This window comes from Aulostomus chinensis, chromosome 15 (assembly GCF_037954235.1).
Source record: "Aulostomus chinensis isolate RoL2024-O1b breed Wild chromosome 15, RoL_Achi_v1.0, whole genome shotgun sequence".
Lineage (NCBI taxonomy): Eukaryota > Metazoa > Chordata > Actinopteri > Syngnathiformes > Aulostomidae > Aulostomus > Aulostomus chinensis.
This window is the reverse complement of record NC_141334.1, coordinates 19,730,004-19,748,229: the sequence shown is the minus strand read 5'-3', so window position 1 is coordinate 19,748,229 and position 18,226 is coordinate 19,730,004. Positions and strand designations below refer to the sequence as shown.

Genomic DNA, 18,226 nt, shown 5'->3' with positions numbered 1-18,226 from the left:
GTGTGTGTGTGTGTGTGTGTGAGTGTGTGTGTGTGTGCGTGCGTGTGAGTGAGTGTGTGTGTGTGTTCGGAGAAGTGTCTGTTTTTGGTAGTCTGACAGTGGGGATACAGTATGACTTAATTGATAATGATTAAATATCTGTATTTTTTCACTGAAAAACTTTAATGAAAAATGATGTATTTGAATGTTACAGAAAGCCAAAATGACACAGAATTAAATTTATTTATTTAATATATTGTTAAAGGCGATGCTTACAATTAAGGAGCCCTGATGGTTGAATCCCTGAAACATGATTTGTGGTTCACACTGGCATAAGATTTTTAACGTTTTGTTTTATGGCATAAAATAAACTAGTAAATATCACACTGAATACTTTGTTACAAATCTAAACAGCAGAGGTTGTCAAGGGCATTAAAGTAGTCTTACCAAACACCAAGAACAAGAAAGAAGTAGTTGATGTGGATGTCATGCATCTGCATTTTGTTTAATGTTGCAGTCTTGTATTAGTTATTGTATTACGCTTTTAAGATCACAAAAGTGGTGTTCGTTTGTGAAGATTAAGATGATGATGATGAAGACTAAGCAAACTGTGTAAATCTTAGGAACATTTGTTTGCCACAGAGCTCATTTTCTTGAATAATTTAAAATCCAATGTAAAAATTCCATTGGCTTTGTTTGATTTATGTTTTGGCCTACAAAATATGTCATCTCAGTGGCACTTGAGGGACGGTTGTGATACAAGTTAAAGAACTCGCTGCACATTTAGTGGATTATGGCAGTGGTTCTCAAACTTTTTTCAGTGATGAACCCCCTTTAAAATATTTTTTTGTCAAGTACCCCCTGACTCACGCAAAACATTTTTGGTAGAAAATAAAGAGGTACAGTGCTGTGCCATCAGTGTCTGATTTATTAAAGTTAAACAACTAATAGCAATGATTTGCTAGCATTGGCTAATTGCTCCCCGTTAAAAAAAAACCACAGTGCCTTGGGTGCCTACTTCCGGTACTTAGTCAGCTCTGGCTTCGCCTTCTTTTTCACTAGTTTCTCTGTATTTTCAGCCACATTGCTGCTGCGCTTTAGCCACATCTCTATCATTACAGTGCGTCGTCATGGCAATGGCAGGTTATTGACGAGTGATGCTGGATCAATGGGTCAAACTGACTTGGTTTTGGGAGAGTCCGTTTTTTTAAGGACATTAAAATTGAATACTGAATATAAAATTCAGTGTATGAACATACATTTGTATTTTATCAAACTTTTCCTAATATAATTATTTCTCAAGACTTAATTATTATTCGGATTACTGCTTTTTTTAAAATATATATACTGTATATTTTTGTAAAGCTTCACGTACCCCCTGGAGTACCTCCACGTACCCCAATTTGAGAACCAGTGGATGATGGTATGGTATGATCAGATGAGAAAAAAGTGTCATCTTCTGTCTAGCTCTGTATCTTTTTCTTCTTTTAGTGTTCTTAATTTTAAAGAGCCAACTCTGACAATAATGCTGTAGGTGATGATGTGAGTGAAGCGTAACTGGTAGCTGAGGTGGACATGTACTGTATTATGACAGTTATGACCATGAAAACTAAACACTAAGGGGAAGGAACTTTTTGCAACACTCCTGAATGAACCGTCAGCTGAGGAACAAACTTAAACTTCAGGAAGTTTACAGGCCATCAGCTTTCTGATCGAAGATGTGACTTTTCTCTGGTTTTGTGTTGTGGGACAGAAAGAGTCAACCAGCAAACAGGTGCAGCGTGATTCACCTTCAACACAAAGACCCAACGTAATTTTACGCTTTAATACTGACTGCAGTGTGTCCATTATACCTGTCAGTGTGTCTCACACCGCCATTGTCCTGTCACGGAATGTCCTAAGATGATAGTGACTGATGTAGTGTGTACGATGAGAGACTGTGAGAAATATGTTGAGCATCTTATTTGGAATTTGAAAAACATCAGAACAGGTTTGGCACGCCTACCTGTGGCAGATACAGTAGGACTTACATTGGAATCCATTGTCTGGCAAGAGAACACAAGGAGTTCACTCAGTTTTTACTTCACTGGAAGTCTTGGCTACTAAGAGAAAATGAAGCGGATTCATCAATCATGTCTTTGGAGGCTTCAAGGAGACTGGCCTCAAAGTCTCCCCTGCAGTCAGACAAGGCAACATTAATAAATGACTGTAATGGTTCAACCACTTCTGAGAGCTTACTTCATATTCACCACATGTCTTTGAGAAGGATTGTTATGATGATACATAATAATCTAGTCACAAATGTCCTTGAATTTGAAATGAATTTGCTCTCTTCAGTGATATATAGTGAATAAATGAAATAACATAGTGTGTAAGTGAAAATTAAAGACTGATCTAAGAGGTCAGATGTATGGGATGATCATTGGTTTTAGAGGAAATATGAAGGAATGTCTTTATTAAGCTGTTAGCATGGCATAAACCTTGCAATAAAGGTAGTATGTCAGGCATAGCTGATAATATCAATTTTTTTTCAATTTCAAAAGTAAAACAAGATTATAGTGATATGGTGATTTATGAGGAGCAGAATGTGCCTCTTTCATTTGTCTTTTGACCTCTGAAAGTCTGTTTCTGCCTGTAACTTGGGCTGAAATTTGCTAGCATGTAGTGTTACCTTCAAGCACTAGGAGCTAGCTTGGAATTTTTAGTTTAGACATAATGGCAGTGGCAAAATGACAAACAAAGGTATTTAATCTAAGAAGAATCATGTGACAGTATTGCAGTACTCTGCTAATTCTCATATTAACAGATTGAAAAGATTTTACCAGTCGAATCAGCAGAGGATGCTACTGGGCAGCAAATCTACACAAAACTGCTCATGAGGGAAAAGGAATCTTGATTTCACAATTGAAATATGAAATTTTCAAATGCAAACAGATTAGTGAGATAAAATAGAGCTCGGTTTTGGAGGTCAGTGCTGAATTTTGTCCTAAAATAGAGGTTTAAAAACTTCCTCACTTTGGCCTGCAGTGTAAAGTCCCACACTGTATGTCTGTGGTCAGTCCCACACATCAACTCCTGCTGCATCTTTGTTGGCCTTTATTTGAAGATAGATTTTGATTTTGCAGTTGATCTTTTAGGATTTAGAAGGGCGTGTGTCCGACACGTCACACACACTCATACTTTGACGTCTGGTGTTTCACTGAATAAGCAAGAATAAGCTAGAAGAAACAGTAAGACAATAGTGGCTTGCTAAGGAATGTGACTTGTGTAGACAGACAGCATTTTATTGCACATTTCATACTTGAGCTGTTTACTGTATGTCAACTAAACAATTACATGTATGACTTACAGTGATTTATAATTAGACATATCCTGTTCAGAATCATTAATTGAAACTTTCCTACCAGAATGTGCAGTTCATGCTGCATGCACTGAAAATTTGGGTGTGACTTTGCTTCTGTTTTGTGGAGGCTTATTGTTAGTCACGGTCTGTTTGTCCTTCCTGTAATGTCTTGAAATAGACTCAGTGCATTTATTTTCCTGTCAATCGGTCAGTTCTTTTTAATTAAGCAAAATAGTAAGTCTGCATCAACAATCAGTGATGTAGTAAATATGCGATTGTGTTTCACGTTTTACTAACTTTTTAAGATTAAAAGTGAAATGGGTTGTGTCCTGACCAAGTCGCCCCTGCCCCTTTACTTACTTGAAGAGACAAACCAAGCCGCCGCAGCCCTGAATTACTTACTTTATCTACAGAAACAGACTTAGTAGATTTGCCTCATACCTGCAGAGACAAAACAAGCAGTCCCGCAAAAACATGAGCATCAATCTTCATGTCCCCGCACTTTCTGGGGACTCCATCAAAACACTTCCATCGATAGTCTCACGACCGTGTTTTTGAGCATCATTTTATTTGTTGTGAAAAAAATAATCATGGAGTCAAATCATAATCAATGTCTTTGTTTGGGCCCCTGAAGGTTTGCAGGCTTTTGTGAAGACTGACAGGAAAAGAGTGCGATCTTTGAAGAGACGTGGAGCAGATGTGCATCTCTCTCTCTCTCTCTCTCTCTCTCTATATATATATATATATATATATATATATACTGTATATAGAGATAGATAGATTTAGATATAGCAAGCATTTGATGAGATAAATCTTGAAACTAACAGTTTCTATGGAAGCTGTAGCTGCTTCTTCTTGAAATAAGCTTCCTCATGTCAAGTAAATAAAACATCTGCTTGGACTCAAGTGGCACTAAGTCATCATCATATTTTAAAGTAGCTTCTTGAAAAAATGTTACATGACAGTTGCCACACACGTGTTGTGCAGGGTCGCTCACTTGACTTGTTGGATTCAGGCACACTTCTGTTTTTACTGTATTAAAAATAAAAAATAAATGTTTTTGGGATTGTTTTGCCAAAATATCGCTTCCTCTTTAGCACCTCCTTCAGCGTCTTCACTTACACTGGAGATACACACACTCAAACCATCCATCCATCCATTTTCTACCTCTTAACCTGTTAAGGGTCGCAGGGAGGCTGGAGCCTTTCCAAGCTGCCTTCAGGTGTGAGGCAGGGTTCACCCTGGACAGGTCACCAGTCCATCACAGGGCCAACACATAGAGACAGACAACCATTCACACTCACAGTCACACCTACAGTCAATTTAGAGTATAAATCAGCCTCATCCCCTCTTGATGTCTTTGGACTGTGGGAGGAAGCTGGAGTACCAGAGAGAACCCACACAGGAACAGGGAGAACATGCAGACTCCACTTAAACCTGTTATGATAAACCATCACAGTAAATAACCAACAAGGTTAATGCTGAATTAATGTGAAACACACTGTCAGAAGACCTGACCTCATTCCCATGTGCTGACACTGCTAAGAGGTGAAATTGAGCTGAAAGAAAAAGGACACAATTTATCAACCAGTTGCCAAATTACATAAAATAAAGAAAGAGACAGAGAGAGAGAGAGGCAGAGAGAGAGAGAGCTGATGATGTGCGGTCCTGTTAATGACTTCAAATAGGTCAGTTAATGATGTGAAGATCTGTAATGATCTCCACCCCTTCGCTTTTAAAATCCATAAGGGATAGCCTGCATGCACCAACCTGATGGGTTTGCGTTTGTGTGTCTGTGTGTGTATGCATGTGTTCCAGTAATGCTGTGGCTGCAGTGTTGACTTGGTAAAGCTCATCAGAGATCCAGACCTGCACAGAGCTTATTGAGCATTACACAATAGACCTGAAGCACATCGCCACATAAATACTGACTACTACGCAAGCTGCAGGAGAGAGACATATCTACATCTTTATATAAGTATATATGTATATATACATACATACATACATACATATATATATATATATATATATATGTATATATGTATAATTTGATTTGAAAAAATAACTTGTGTATAACTTTGGTAATCTAATAGTATCCACGGTTTATTGGTAACTCAATGGACAAACAGACATAAAAAAGTCTTTTAAAAATGTCCATTCAAATTAATTAATGTCAGGACAAAAAAACACAATATATTGGTATATTGCTTTCATTTGACACATTTAGATTTCATTTTCAATTTCAACGTAAATCCATATGAGGGGATGTTTTCCAAAGCAAGCAAAAGGCTCAACACAGTATTCTTTTGTATGTTTTTTATTTGTGTAATGACAAACTGAGCCGGTTTATTTAGTATTTAAACACGATTCAGCTTAATTATTTAATGTGAATGTTTCTGCTTCATTTTCATGCTCGTCCCCTTTTTATCTACATGTGAAGTCATTTCTAAACATCCTCTTGGTTGGTCACAGCAGCTGTGGGACTGCGATGCCCATATCTTATATAACAGCATCCTCCTCCTCCTCCTCCTCCTCCTCCTCCTCCTCCTCCTCCTCCTCCTCCTCCTCCGTGTATTTATGCTGATGATGTGTCAGAACACTCCAGCCCACTTCCCCTTTTGCTCCCCTCGCTGCTGTCAAGAGTAACATTTCTGCCTGTTCTCCTCTGTGAAGACACAAAAGTCAGTTTGAGAGCATTAAATATTCAGGCCTGTTTGGGGAGGTCGCCTTCATAAATATTGACTAAAATGCCCTGAGAATGAGGCTGGCCTATCCAGTCAGCGGTGGAGCAATTAGGGAACGTTTTTGAAAGCACTTGTGTTGCTTTCACCGGGACAGTTGTAAGAAAGGACGATCGAGGAATAATTTACGGCCACCACAGTCGTCTTGCTGGAACACAGAAGGAAATAAAGCACAGTGGTGTGGGAGATATTGCTGTTAATTTCCCCTGACAGGTTAACAACATATAGTGACAAAATACTGTATCTGGACATAATCCAAAAACATCACATTTACACATCTCTTCCCTTTAACCTGCATAATCCTTTATATCTCCTTCACGTGTCTCGCTGAGGTATCATGTCTGGTGTGTAAAATCACAGTGTGCAAATACGCATGTAAGATATTAAATAATTATTTTTGTACATAAATTCAAAATATATATATATATATAGAGAGAGAGATAATTGGAAATTGATGTCATATATTTCTATAATTAAGATAAATTTAATAGTTTTGTATGTTTAAAATCTTAGACCATTGGATAATTAAGACATATTCATATTGGATGAATAAGATCAGTTCATATGTTGATGTAGTTAATAATATAAAGATAATTGTTCAAGGTATGTATGTGTTTATGAAAACAATGGGAATTAATTTGTTATTAATGTTTGTAAGTTAAACATGAAACAAAAATATGGTAAGAAGGAAGTTGATATACTGTATATTGGTAACTTTTAAAATAACAAATAGATGAGAATAATATCAATCAGTCCTACCCAGTTTCGGCATGTAAATGCAAATAATGCTAATGAAGTGTTTTTCCTTTATTATTCTGTTATTTTTAACTGTTCTTTTTTGACTGTTTCTTGTGCTTTATGTGTCAAACATAACAAAATACCACAAACACAGGCACAGTCAAGACAATACCTAGACTGTTCGAGATGTTTTCTGTGACCGAAGTAACATTTTCTCTTTTCCTTTCTCCCTCTGCAGTCTTCATCTGCAGCTTCATGGTGGCAGCTCCCATCTTCGGTTACCTGGGCGACCGCTTCAACAGAAAGGTCATCCTGAGCTGTGGCATTTTCTTCTGGTCCATTGTTACTCTCTCAAGCTCCTTCATCAGCAAAGAGGTGCGTCATCACAGCACATTAGCTAACACACTGTTCCATTAGTTGTCCGTCTCCACTGGCGAGTTAATTGTTCTGCCATGATCTGGATATGCTCATGTTAAGACTTGGGAAATGAAATGACATGCTTGTTAAGGCAGACACCCACTTTGCCTTTGCTTTGTAGGCGCTCTTTATGTCTGTCTTGCTCTCTCTCTCGCTCTCTCTCTCTGGCTACCATCCAATCAGCTAATGAAGGCCCATGCCTCACAGTTGTCTCAATTACACTTCTTTAGAAGATAAGAGTCTGTCGTTTCACTGCCCCTTGACAAGTAGATTTAGATGTCATCCCCTAAAAGCCCTGTGCATTAAAAACAATAATACCCTTCTCAGAGGCAACATCGTGGGGGTATCCTGCCCGGATAATTCAACACAGCAGAAGTGTGTTGTGTGTACATAAGGCTTATCCGGGGGTGGGGGGTGTACACCCTGGGTTCACTGTCTTATAAAATCTGTATGAAGGCAATCAAATGTCAGTGAGATTCAGCCCATCTAGCAAGGCTAGTGAAATTCAAATTTTTTTAAATTTACATGTGTGTCTCATGACTGCAGAGCGCATCACGGAGTCCGCTGGTGTTATAGCACTCCTCACCACTGGGGCTTTTAAGCCCAGAGCTGTGGAAGGGAATGACAGCTGAGATACGCACGCGTGTGTGTGTGTGTGTGTGTGTGTGTGTGTGTGTGTGTCTTTGTGTTGATAGTCTCGGGAGTGCATCTTTTGACCTAAAACCCTTATTGGTTCATCTTTTTGGAGGCAAGATGGCAGTAATTTGCCATAAGGAGGAAATTCATTCAGGCCTTTTGGGGCTAAACTGAAATTAAGGGCCCTTCGAGCCCTCTAACAAATACCACAAATGTCACTGACAGCTGTCGAGGCAAGAGATCTTCAGTCCATTGGCCCAAACTTTAACTCCACCCTCCAGACATCTTGCTGAGTGTGCCACTCAAACACGACAAGAGTAAATGGCTCTTATGTAACAGCTTGATGGTGCTGTCGCCACCAGAGATGAAGGACATGACACATAATGAAATGTTAATGGCCACTTACGAGTGAGTCCTACCATGAGGCCACTGGAGCAATTTGAAGGATTCACAGCAGATACAGGACTCTCATCTTACTGACATTTACCACAATTTGTCAGAAAGAGACTTTTTTTTCCACACGGGCAGAACAGATTAGCATCATAAATGATCACTCGTAAAACCAGTCAGTCGCTCACACATACGTGGTAAACTTTTATTTTCCTTTATCTCTTAACATCATCTCTGTTTACGCGTCCATGCAACTGAGCGTGGCTCTTTTCAGTCCGTCTCATCTCATGAATATAAAGAGATTTAGAAGAGGACATTGAACACTATTGTTGTAACAAGGCGCAGTTGCTTGGATTGATGAGCAGCTATTCTACTTGGGATAATCTGTCTTTTATGAAGATTTTATGACTTTAGTACTGAAGTTTATACGAATCCAGAAAGTAAGTAACTTGAGATTGTTTCAGACTGACTGACTGTTGGGATCTAACTTAATTATAACACTTCATTTCAAAGAATTGAAACAAAACTGATGCTAAAAAGGAGTGTAAATTTATCGTTATTCATGGATGAATTTTCCTACAACTATGTTTTCCCCTATTCTGTTTGATCTCGTCCTACCCTTCAATCTGCTTTTTCAATTTGTAAACCTCATTTTTGTGGTGGCTTCCTGGCATAGCTGCCTGGAGTCGCTGCTACCGGGATGGGGCGGGGGGGCTGATAGTCTGGTAACCACTCACACACAGAAAGAGCCACCATCATGAGGCCACTAAACATTGGTTTTCTATAATAGGTTTAAAAAAAATGTTACAAACACGGAGAGGCTGAGTTGGGAGTTTTTCTGAAACTTTTCGAAAACAAAAAGCTGGCAAAAACAGCTTAAGGGGAGCTGTAAACACATATCAGTGAAAATTATACCGCAGCAGTTTTAAGATGCATCTCTTCAGTGTCATGTTACACTGAAAAATTTGTGTGTGTGTGTGTGTGTGTGTGTGTGTGTGTGTGTGTGTGTGGTCTTCAGGAGATTTTTAATGGTTGTGTGTGTTTAAAACCTAGTGACATGATGTCTCGTCCACCAGCTTGAAGCCTGGAGTGGCAATGGGGAGCTAAGGTCAGCGCGGCGGTCATCTTAGTTTTGCCGCTGTGACCTGAATCTCTTTTCACAGCACATAGTGTAACCTTAAAAAAACACACATACACACACACACACACACACACACACACACACACACACACACACACTCTCTGCAGATAGCCATTATTAGAAGCCACAGTAACCTTGCATATCCTTGTGGCTCCGTGACGATAACAGCCATAGGGCGTAGGCATTACGTTTTCTTTCCACTCGTCCATCCTATTCTGTTAACGTGATAGATGTCCCAGCAATGCCTTGAAAGAATGTCGAGGAATTTAAGCACAAACATCCACTGGAACTCAACAATGGCTTGAAAATGTTTTGGTGGTCAAATGTCAACTCACATGTAAGTGATATCCGTTGAATGCCCTGAGGGAATTTCACTTGAACTCAATGATCGAAAATAATTTGATGGTCAGAGGTGAAGGTCAATGTCTGAGGCATACTACTGTGGTTCCCTTATTTAGCATTGGTATGTGCAGAAATGGTTTATAATGTAATTACAAGAAGAATTAGGGACATTTTAAGTATTACTGAATGTAAACTGTTTTACAGCCGGTGTAGCTTTTCCTTTAAAGATATCATTAAAATAATTGCAATTGCATTCTATTTTTAGTTGATGATCAGTTTCTACCAACAATACGAAGTGGTACACTGATGAAGTCAGTGTAATTTGAAAGGATCTCCATATGTTAAAAGTGTGCATGTAAGAAAGACTGTGAGTTACATTATTGTTAGTGACACTAACAGACAATCACATCAGTGCCAATATTTGTAGTTTGTTCCATTAAAATGTGTAAGGGAACATTTTTCTCTCCAAGGAGACATGTGATTCTCTATTGAGTGTGAAGTAGTTGCCATGGCAACATTTAACAATCCAGTTTCCTCAGCAGGTGACCTTGCTAGCATGGCTGCACCTATAAAAGCCTTTTAAGGGTCCATCATATTGTATACAGTTGATTATGTCTGGTAGAAAATAATTTCCCATGAATATTAATATTATCTAAATTGGATTAAACACACACACACATATACACACACACACACACACACACTATTTCACTCGTTTTAAGTCATTGTTATCCATTGGGCAGGATAACAATGCCAAAATCTTTAAAACTGGACATTTAAACAGTCAGAGTTCAAACACCTTTCAGGTCAGATGCTATACTGGATATCCTGCATGTCCTGTGCAGTAAAGAAGCAATATCATGGCTCTGATCTTGTGAAACTCATTTCATTAATGAATCACATTTGTTAATCCAGTGTTCGGCCTTGCATGTGAGTTTCAGGGTGCCCGCCTCTGATTATTTGGTCAATCAAGTCCAAGGGAATTAATAATGAATCAGGGAAGTATGGGAGCTGAATAGTCATGTTTTTTGCTCGTACAGCATGTGCTTTTTCAGCTTGATTATGTGGGCAATGATCTAATGAAAAGAAGTTTCCTGAAAACTTTGACATTTCTCTCTCTCTCTCTCTCTCTCGCTCTCTCTTTGCTTTTGCAGTACTACTGGCTGTTTGTGCTCTCCAGGGGACTGGTGGGCATTGGTGAGTCCAGCTACTCCTCCATCTCTCCCACCATCATCGGAGACTTGTTCACGAACAACAGCCGAACCATGATGCTGTCAGTCTTCTACCTGGCTATCCCACTGGGAAGGTAAGCAGACATTGGATGACAGACATCTCTACGATCTATTCAAGGAGAGGTTGCTCATTCAAACTCTTATCTCAGTGATCATATGAAAATGATCACATTTAATTAAATCCAGCCTCTTTTTCAAACCTATAGGAATCAAGAGAGTTATCAAAGATAATTGAAATGACCCACACATGGAGAAGACAAGGCTTTTTTTCAGAAGCAGACACTCAAACAGTTTATTGGCACTCTGCAGAAAAAAAAAGCTCTAAGGAGGGTAGGAGACTTTTCTTTTTCGAGTGTAGGGGTGTGGGGAATTGTAGGTATTATTAAGTGCAAGCCTTTTCAGTTCATTCAATCAGAAAAAGTGCCTTGGGGAGAAAACAAACAAAGCTAAGTAAGAAAAGATGAATTTAGTGGTGGATGCAGCACTGGGGCCACTTGAGGTTTATGATTATATACAGTACAGTGCTTAACAGCATGTGTCAGAGCTGTTTTTAAGCCCCTGCGTGTAGAGTTGCACGCAGAGACACCAAGAAGATGCTGAGGAGAGGAGATACGTGCTCAGCAACACTGTAACATTACATTAAAATAAACATGGCATGACACAGTGATGAATGGTCATATAACGTATTACATGGGAGAACAAGGACTTTGGACTTTGGAGTGGTGGACTGGAGACAAGTGAGGAAAGGGAAGACTAAGCTGACCTCTGAGCTGTCAAAATGTTTGGGTCATGTCAAACTGCCTGGTAACACAGACAATAGGAGGTGGGTGAGTGGGCCTCAGTAAAGTGCAGTCAAGCTTCTGATCCAGTCCCAGTTTGCTTTTTGTGACCGTTTCCAGGAAATGACCTCAGGAATTGGACCATAGTCACAGGAAATGGATTCCCCTGCTCCCCCCATTTTAGTTTACTCACATAATTTCTTAGCTTGGGTGACGCCAGTGTTTGATGTGAACATATTTTTCATGCCTGAGGTTTAATGTCTGTGTTCCAAATACTCCTTGGGTGGAACCTGATTAACTAAGCTGTTAGTCACTCACTGGGAATATCATATGCTGTCTGAGCCTGTTATGCTCTGATGTTATATTTGGAGACCTAATCAGCCACATGGAAGCCCAACAGTTCCCCCTTTAAAGGTAAATGTGTTAGTGCAATACAAACCAGTTAAACATGTTTTGGAATTTAGCAGCAAGTGCTGATAAGAGCAGACTTAAGTCCTGTTGGCTGCAATCTATTGCTATAATTGGCTATTGTAATGTAGAGGACCGTCTTCTAGCCAGAGGCCATCATGTCGACAAACTGGTTCAAAGAATCACATTAACCCGTATTGAAACATTTAAGTGAAGAGGCTAAACAAGCCGTGGGCTACAGCTGGCAGACAAATTAAAGGAAAAGTCAACATTAAGTGTACTGGCGAGGTGTTGGACCACCAACCTTCAGAGCGGTTTCAGTGGCTTTAATTTTCAAATCTTTTACAGCACATATACCATTCCTCCAACACATGTTCTCACACTTTGATGATGTCGGAGACTAGGTGGTTCCAAAATTAACATCTACATTTGTCCACGTAGTCATTAGACTGGATCTTTGTTGGGTATGACTATCCCCTTTCCCGAAGCAGCTGCATGGTAAAATATTATTTAGCATTCTCAGTTTTGTTTTTGACAGAGGGACTTAAACATGTCAAAGCCTAACCAGCTCATTTTTGACAGTTCCCTAATGCTTTCAAGATAAAGCCCACATAGTTTACAGTTGAAACACCTGTGTCACTTAATCCTGCAGGTTACTGTTAAACTCCTCTGTAAATGGTGATGTTATGTGGTAGCTCCTCATCTGATATTATCTTGCAACACTTAGCTTCAAGCTTTTCACTGCTCTTTCCTTTATGACTCACAAATCAGCTGTTGAACAGGTAAAATGCGAAGACTTGAATTACACAAAGCCATCGGCCAGCGTGCAGTTTCACAAATAGACCAACTAGCCATGTTGCTAGCAGTGCTTTGATTAGTTAGCGCTCAGCGTTGAGTGGCAAAACACTCAGCACAGCTTTAATCAGGCTAAAACCAGGATGTCAGTCTTTGGGAGGAACACTGAGTGATAGAAATGCAGCAGCGATAACTCTGGATATGAGTCATACACAAACACACACTTATCTATCTATCTATCTCTCTCTCTCTCTCTCTCTCTCTCTCTCTCTCTCTATATGTATATGTATGTATTTATATATACACACACATGTATATAAATATGTATGTATATATGTATACATACACACAAACACATATATGTGTGTGTGTGTGTTTGTGTGTGTGTGTGTGTGGTGCTGCTAGACCTTCACAGTTATGCATATATGTGCCTGTGTCATGCTGCTAATCCAGTCTTTCTATTTTCTGCAGTGGGCTGGGGTACATCCTGGGCTCCACTGCCAAGGTGGCTGCAGGAGACTGGCACTGGGCACTAAGGGTAAGACCATCCTCATCTAACACTGCATGCACACACACACACACACACACACACACACACACACACACACACACACACACACAAGACCCTCCTGCAGGGCTCAGGGGACAGACCCGTCATGGATCCAGGGTCACATGGGTCACATGGCAGAACAGGCACACCAGCTCCTGACATTGCAGAAAAGTGACAGTGTCAGCCCCTAGCCTCCTTGTGGGGCCTTCCTTAAATCATAAATGTGATTAAAAACACTTTTTCAGTATCAAAATCTTTCAACATCATCTAATTTGTCTTGAAGCAAAAAGGGTGTGTGCTTTTGAGCAACTGGGGGAAGGAACTTGGATTAAAAATTCCTTGCTGGCATCCACACTGGCTGTAAGCACATTTATCTTTCATGGCACACCTGCAGGTGAGTTCAGGTGAAGCCCCATCAGTGCAAATCAAGGAGTCAGAGCTTCATCTGCCTGTGTGTATTGCAATTTTCACAACAAGAAGTTAATGAAACATAGTGTGAATTTCTTTTTAAACCAGTTGTTCTCTCTGAGAAGTTCTGGAATGTAAACTAAATACTGGTTCCTGGTAGCTTAAAAACACTTCCGTCTCATACAAGTCTTCCCTCGTGTCACATCAACCACATTTGGAAGCACAAAAAAACATTAGCTTGTGTACCAGGTAGTAGAGAAGGCAAAAAGCTTGCATTTTGACCGGAAGAGACTCATTTCTTACGACTCAAATATGCTCCAAGAGTGTTAAGCTGGATCCCCATCAATTAAAGGCTCTTTTCAATTCTCAAGAGAAATCTGTTAAAAACTGTCTTTCTAGGGCACTTCTTCCAAAAGAATCCTCTCTGGACGGCTGTGTGCATGTGCCTGTTTATTGGAGAAGGCACAGGTGTTAAATCACTGTTGTCATGGCACTTTGTTACTGGCACTCCTCTGAAAGTTAGACCTCTCTTTTTATAGCATACCAGTTGTATTGGGGAGAACTTCTGAAAGGTCTAACAGGACTCCCTAAAATCTTGAAACAATTCTGGATTAACTCCTCTTATTAACCATTAAAGGAAGGCATTAACATCCCCTCAGCATAATTCTGTGCAAGGGATTCCTGAACATGGCCACTGCATTGGGTTTGAGGAAACAGGAAGTTCACTTCTGCCTCTCTTGGAGGTGCATTAATAAGATAACAAGCAGCATGTTCCACAATGGCCACAATGACATTCCAATAGAACAATCTCCAAGCCAATTAATCATCAGCTGGGGCATGCAGAGGAAAACAAATACTCTGACATGAAACAGGTTCTTTGCAGCAGTATCCTGTTTTCAGTGAATAATCACCGCAGAGCTTCCGTTTGTTTTTGCCTGGTGCATTCCAGCTATCCAGTGGAAATATGGTCTGCAACAAGGCAGAAAGAGAGGTGAGGAGCAGGTGAGGGCAGTAGCTAATTGGTTTGATTGCTAGCCATCCTTACAAGAAGTGTAAAACAGGCCCTGTGGGAGTCAAAGGCCAGATGTCAAAGCCTCACAGTGGCTTATTGAATACTTATGAGATAAAACTTGCGCATAAAGTGAAGATTTCTTTCTTTCTTCAAATGAATTGGTCTTCCATCTTGCTGAAAGCTCACGATGTGATGGGGATGTTGATCAGATCAGGCAAAAAGATGCAATAAAAAACATATATATGGCATTTACCTGCATTATCAACACCGTGACTAAATTGTACACATACACATTCACAGCAGCATGTAGATGGACTTTTATATGCTACACAATATAATGGGATATATTTGCTCTGACACATGAATTTGGTTTTGCCTTTGTGTGCTATTAGTACCAACACATCCTCTCCCACACATCCCATCCTGCCTGTTGTCTTTATACCCCCAAACACACACACACACACACACACACACACACACACACAAAAACGCATGCACAAACATGCTTCTTTATAACACAAAGATGATCATGAATATAATAGCAGATGGGCACTTGTGAGGTTTGCTCTTTAGTGAAGAGCTCACAAAGCAGTTCTCAAAGCCAAAAACCTCTTTCATAGAAGTGTATGCTTATTCACAAAGACATAGCACACACACACACAAACACACACACAGTGATGACAGAGTAAGCAGAGGGAATGTTAGTGGCTGTCGAAGGCTTGTATAGGATGTTAGGCATATCAACAAACACAGCAGTCATCTGTTCGCATGCTTCTTTGTCCTGTATCTTACGGGAATGTAAAGTCAGTGGGATGTAACAACATGATTTTGAGTCTAATCAAGCTGTTGTGTCCCGGTAGGTTTCTCCACTTTTAGGGATCATGGCAGGAACGTTGATCCTTCTCTTTGTGCCCGAGCCAAAGAGGGGCAGTGCTGACCAGATTGGGGGACGCATCAAAACCCGCACGTCATGGTTCTGTGACATGAAGGCGCTTGCGAAGAAGTAAGGAACATTTTTCAGCTTCTTTGGCCAATTATCCATTTTTCTTCTTTTGAATAGCTTTAGATGTTGCAAACACGTTCTTGCTCACATACTCTGGCCCATGGTTAACCTATAGTGTCCATTAGAGGCCTGGAAAAATGTCAACAGCAGACACAGTGAGCCATTATCAGTCACTTGCCAGCACTCTGCCACACTGCTCCACTGTGAGTGAGGGGAGCGTTGCATCAGTCACACTGGCTGCTCTTGTTATTATATGACCTGTGGGCTACATCTCTTAAACCATGTGATGAACTCTATATAGCTAATGTAGCCACGCAGGTTTATTGCAACTATTTTAAGTGAGCAGCCACATTCATTCATGCGAGGCGCAGTGTGACTTGTCGCTAACACAATCTCCTTCTTTCAGCACCTTTGGAAAAGTGTTATTTGTGTCTCCTATGGAAATGGGTCAGCTCTGGCTGCGTCTCCTTTTCCCTTAATTTGTAGCATACATCCTATCTGCTTCAAAGTCTCATTGAACACCTATGATATTATGATTTCATGCAGATAATCTCAGAAGGGTTTCATGAAATATTTGAGAATTTCATTCATCTTGTTTAACTTTTCTATCTTTCTTTGTCTCATCATGGCTAGTCGGAGCTACACGTTCTCCTCCCTGGCATCGGCAGCTGTGTCCTTTGCCACAGGTGCGTTTGGTTATTGGATCCCTGCATACCTGGCCAGAGCCCAGGTGGTGCAGAAGACAGCAGAAGTCTGTACAAAAGATATCTGCAGTAGCACAGATAGGTAAGAGGTCAACCGCTGAACACAGACCACACTCGACTGCTGAAGTCTGAATCTGAATCTGAAACACACTCACCTGCTATTCTATTCCACCCTCTAGCTTCATCTTTGGAGCGATCACCTGTGTAACAGGGCTGTTGGGCGTGGTCATTGGTGCTGCCACCACACGCCTGTGCCGTCAGAAGACTGAACGAGCAGACCCTCTAGTGTGCGCGGTCAGCATGCTGGGCTCGGCCATCTTCATCTGCCTCATCTTCGTGGTGGCCAAAAAGAACATCGTAGGAGCTTATGTAAGAGTCACTATCTGTTACCTTCAGATTAAGATTACTTCCAAATTCAGATTAAGAGTTTAAATGTCATCTCATCAGTCAAACAAGAGAAGACTTACTAAGTTCATGTTTAAATCAGGAATGTTTGATGTCACTTCCTCTCTGCTTGATGAGCTGCTGCAGGTAGCTCAAGTCTGGATAGAGAGAGATAGTACATCTATTTTTCTAGGCAGGAAACAGTTCAGCCTAACTGTTGCCCTGAAACAATACACTTTGGGGTGTTGAACTCACTAATTCCTCATTCTTACTAGAAACAAAGCAGGCGGAACTGACTCTCAACAAGTTGGCTTCTAATATTGCTGGAAAGGGAGAGAAGATGGAAAATATTTTCCATGCGTGAGAGCATACATAACAATAAGGTTTTAATATCTTAAACCCTATGTAACCTTGGCTGACCTCTTCAAGTCTGATTTCTGCCTTCATGCGCTCTTTACAGCTCACTCAACGTGCACTTAGTTTTTCTTTTTCTTTTTTTTTTTACAGTTTAGGCATGTCAAAGGAGTGTTTGTGTGTTTCGGATGTTATTTTGTAAAGATCGCAATCCAGTATAATTAGGGTCCCGGCAGGACCTTTGTGTTTTTGCCAGTATTCTTCTTCTTTCTTTCTGCACTCTGTTCCAGTCCTGTGCCAAACTTTCACAGTGGAAATTGTGGGAATATACAGTGGCTTGCAAAAGTATTCATACCCCTTGAACTTTTCAACATTTTGTCATGTTACAACCAGCAACATAAATACATTTTATTGGAAATTTATGTGAAAGACCAACACAAAGTAGCACACAATTGTGAAGTACAAAGAAAATTATACATTAATTTTTTTATTTTTTTTTACAAATGAAAAACTGAAAAGTACAATGTGCAAAAGTATTCCGCCCCCTTGAATCAGTACTTTGTAGGACCACCTTCTGCTGCAATTACAGCTGCAAGTCTGTTGGGGTATGTCTCTACCAGCTTTGCACATCGAGAGACTGAACATTTTGCCCGTTCTTCTTTGCAAATGAGCTTGAACTCAGTCAGCTAAGATGGAGAGCATTCGTGAACAGGAGTTTTCAGGTCACAGATTCTTGATTGGATTTAGGTCTGGACCGTTCTAACACATGAATCTGGACCATTCTAACACATGAATATGTTTTTTTAAACCATTCCATTGTAGCCCTGGCTTTATGTTTTTGGGTTGTTGTCCTGCTGGAAGTTGAAC

The 18,226-nt window shown here is 40.2% G+C and overlaps 1 protein-coding gene across 2 annotated transcripts in view; it reads left to right on the top strand.

Annotated features, from left to right (window-relative positions):
• The window catches only part of spns2 (SPNS lysolipid transporter 2, sphingosine-1-phosphate), a 67,111-nt gene that overhangs the window by 30,870 nt on the left and 18,015 nt on the right, over positions 1-18,226 (top strand). For both annotated transcript variants that reach the window (XM_086226472.1, XM_086226473.1), the window contains exons 3-8: positions 7,043-7,179; positions 10,885-11,036; positions 13,416-13,482; positions 15,775-15,917; positions 16,551-16,703; positions 16,801-16,990. In XM_086226472.1, the coding sequence (XP_086082598.1) occupies positions 7,043-7,179; positions 10,885-11,036; positions 13,416-13,482; positions 15,775-15,917; positions 16,551-16,703; positions 16,801-16,990 (842 nt within the window). The remainder of the gene's footprint in view (positions 1-7,042; positions 7,180-10,884; positions 11,037-13,415; positions 13,483-15,774; positions 15,918-16,550; positions 16,704-16,800; positions 16,991-18,226) is intronic.